The 1,220-nt window shown below is 39.5% G+C and overlaps 1 protein-coding gene across 1 annotated transcript; it reads left to right on the top strand.

The window, feature by feature from the left end:
* Positions 1-515: 515 nt before the first annotated feature.
* On the top strand, positions 516-1,004 carry LOC145046568 (secreted RxLR effector protein 161-like). Its single transcript, XM_078994854.1, has one exon. It carries the CDS (start codon positions 516-518, stop codon positions 1,002-1,004), a length of 489 nt encoding a protein of 162 aa, XP_078850980.1.
* The last annotated feature ends 216 nt before the right edge of the window (positions 1,005-1,220 follow it).

Raw genomic sequence — 1,220 nt, 5'->3', positions numbered from 1 at the left:
GAAGAAACCATATATGTTGAGCAACCGCCAGGCTTCGTGAACGAGAAGTATCCAAATCATTGTTATGTCCTTAAGAAAGCTGTATATGAACTCAAACATGCTCCCAAAGCATGGTATGAAACTCTCACTCATTTCTTAAAAATGTCTAAATTCAAACAAGGTTCGGTTGACCCAACCTTCTTTCGTAAGCGAGAAGGTAACCACCTTATGATAGTCCAAATTTATGTTGATGACATCATCTTCGGCTCTACGAATCCTAGCTTAACAGCTAAATTCAAAAAGTTGATGGAAACTAAATTTGAAATGAGCTCAATGGGTCCAATTAACTTTTTTCTTGGATTGAACATTAGACAGGGACCCGAAGGCATTTTTTTAATCAGGAAGCATACACCAAGACTTTATTAGCTAAATTTGGGATGATGGGAGACTCCAAAGTGAAAGTGCCTATGGCCTTTGGAACTAAGCTTAAACCCTCATTGTAGAAACCAGCAGCTGACGTGACACTCTATTGACAAATGATTGGGTCTCTGATGTATCTTACAGCCAGTAGACCTGACATCATGTTTTCAGTCTATTACTGTGCAAGATTTCAAGCCAACCCACGCGAACCTCATTTACAAGCTGTGAAAAACATATTTCACTATCTGAAGCGAACCTCCTCTCTCAGTCTGTGGTATCCAGCCAACTCAGGATTCTTTGTTCAAGAATTCTCAGATGCTGACTTAGGTGGCTGTGGATTAGATCATAAAAGCACAACTGAAGGATGTCAATTTCTAGATGGTAAATTGGTTAGTTGGAAATCAAAGAAACAAACTTGTGTTTCTCTATCCACTGCAGAAGCTGAATACATTGTTGTAGCATCTTGCACATCTCAAGTCGTTTGGATACAAAGTCAACTCAGGGATTACGAGCTAAACATGAAGAAAATCCCACTATATTGCGATGCTGAAAGAGAAATTAGGATTTGTCACAACCAGTGCAACATTCGAAGACTAAGCATATAGTACTGAGGTACCATTTCATCAAGGATCACGTCGAAGATGGTAACGTAGAAATTCACTTCATCAGAACGACTGGTCAACTGGCAGACATATTCACAAAGGCTTTACCTGAAGCGAGCTTCAATAAGATTCTACAAGGCCTAGGAATGATGCAAGCTGAATCTGTACCAAAAATGACTTCACTTTCATAAAGGTAACAAGCGAAATAGAGCGAACCGA

Source organism: Lactuca saligna, chromosome 5, assembly GCF_052625555.1.
Source record: "Lactuca saligna cultivar CGN05327 chromosome 5, ASM5262555v1, whole genome shotgun sequence".
Taxonomy (NCBI): domain Eukaryota; kingdom Viridiplantae; phylum Streptophyta; class Magnoliopsida; order Asterales; family Asteraceae; genus Lactuca; species Lactuca saligna.
This window is presented reverse-complemented; position numbering and strand designations above follow the sequence as displayed.

Excerpts from the sequence above, each read along its gene's own strand:
- LOC145046568 (XM_078994854.1), top strand. The coding sequence starts at position 516 with ATGATTGGGTCTCTGATGTATCTTACAGCCAGTAGACCTGACATCATG.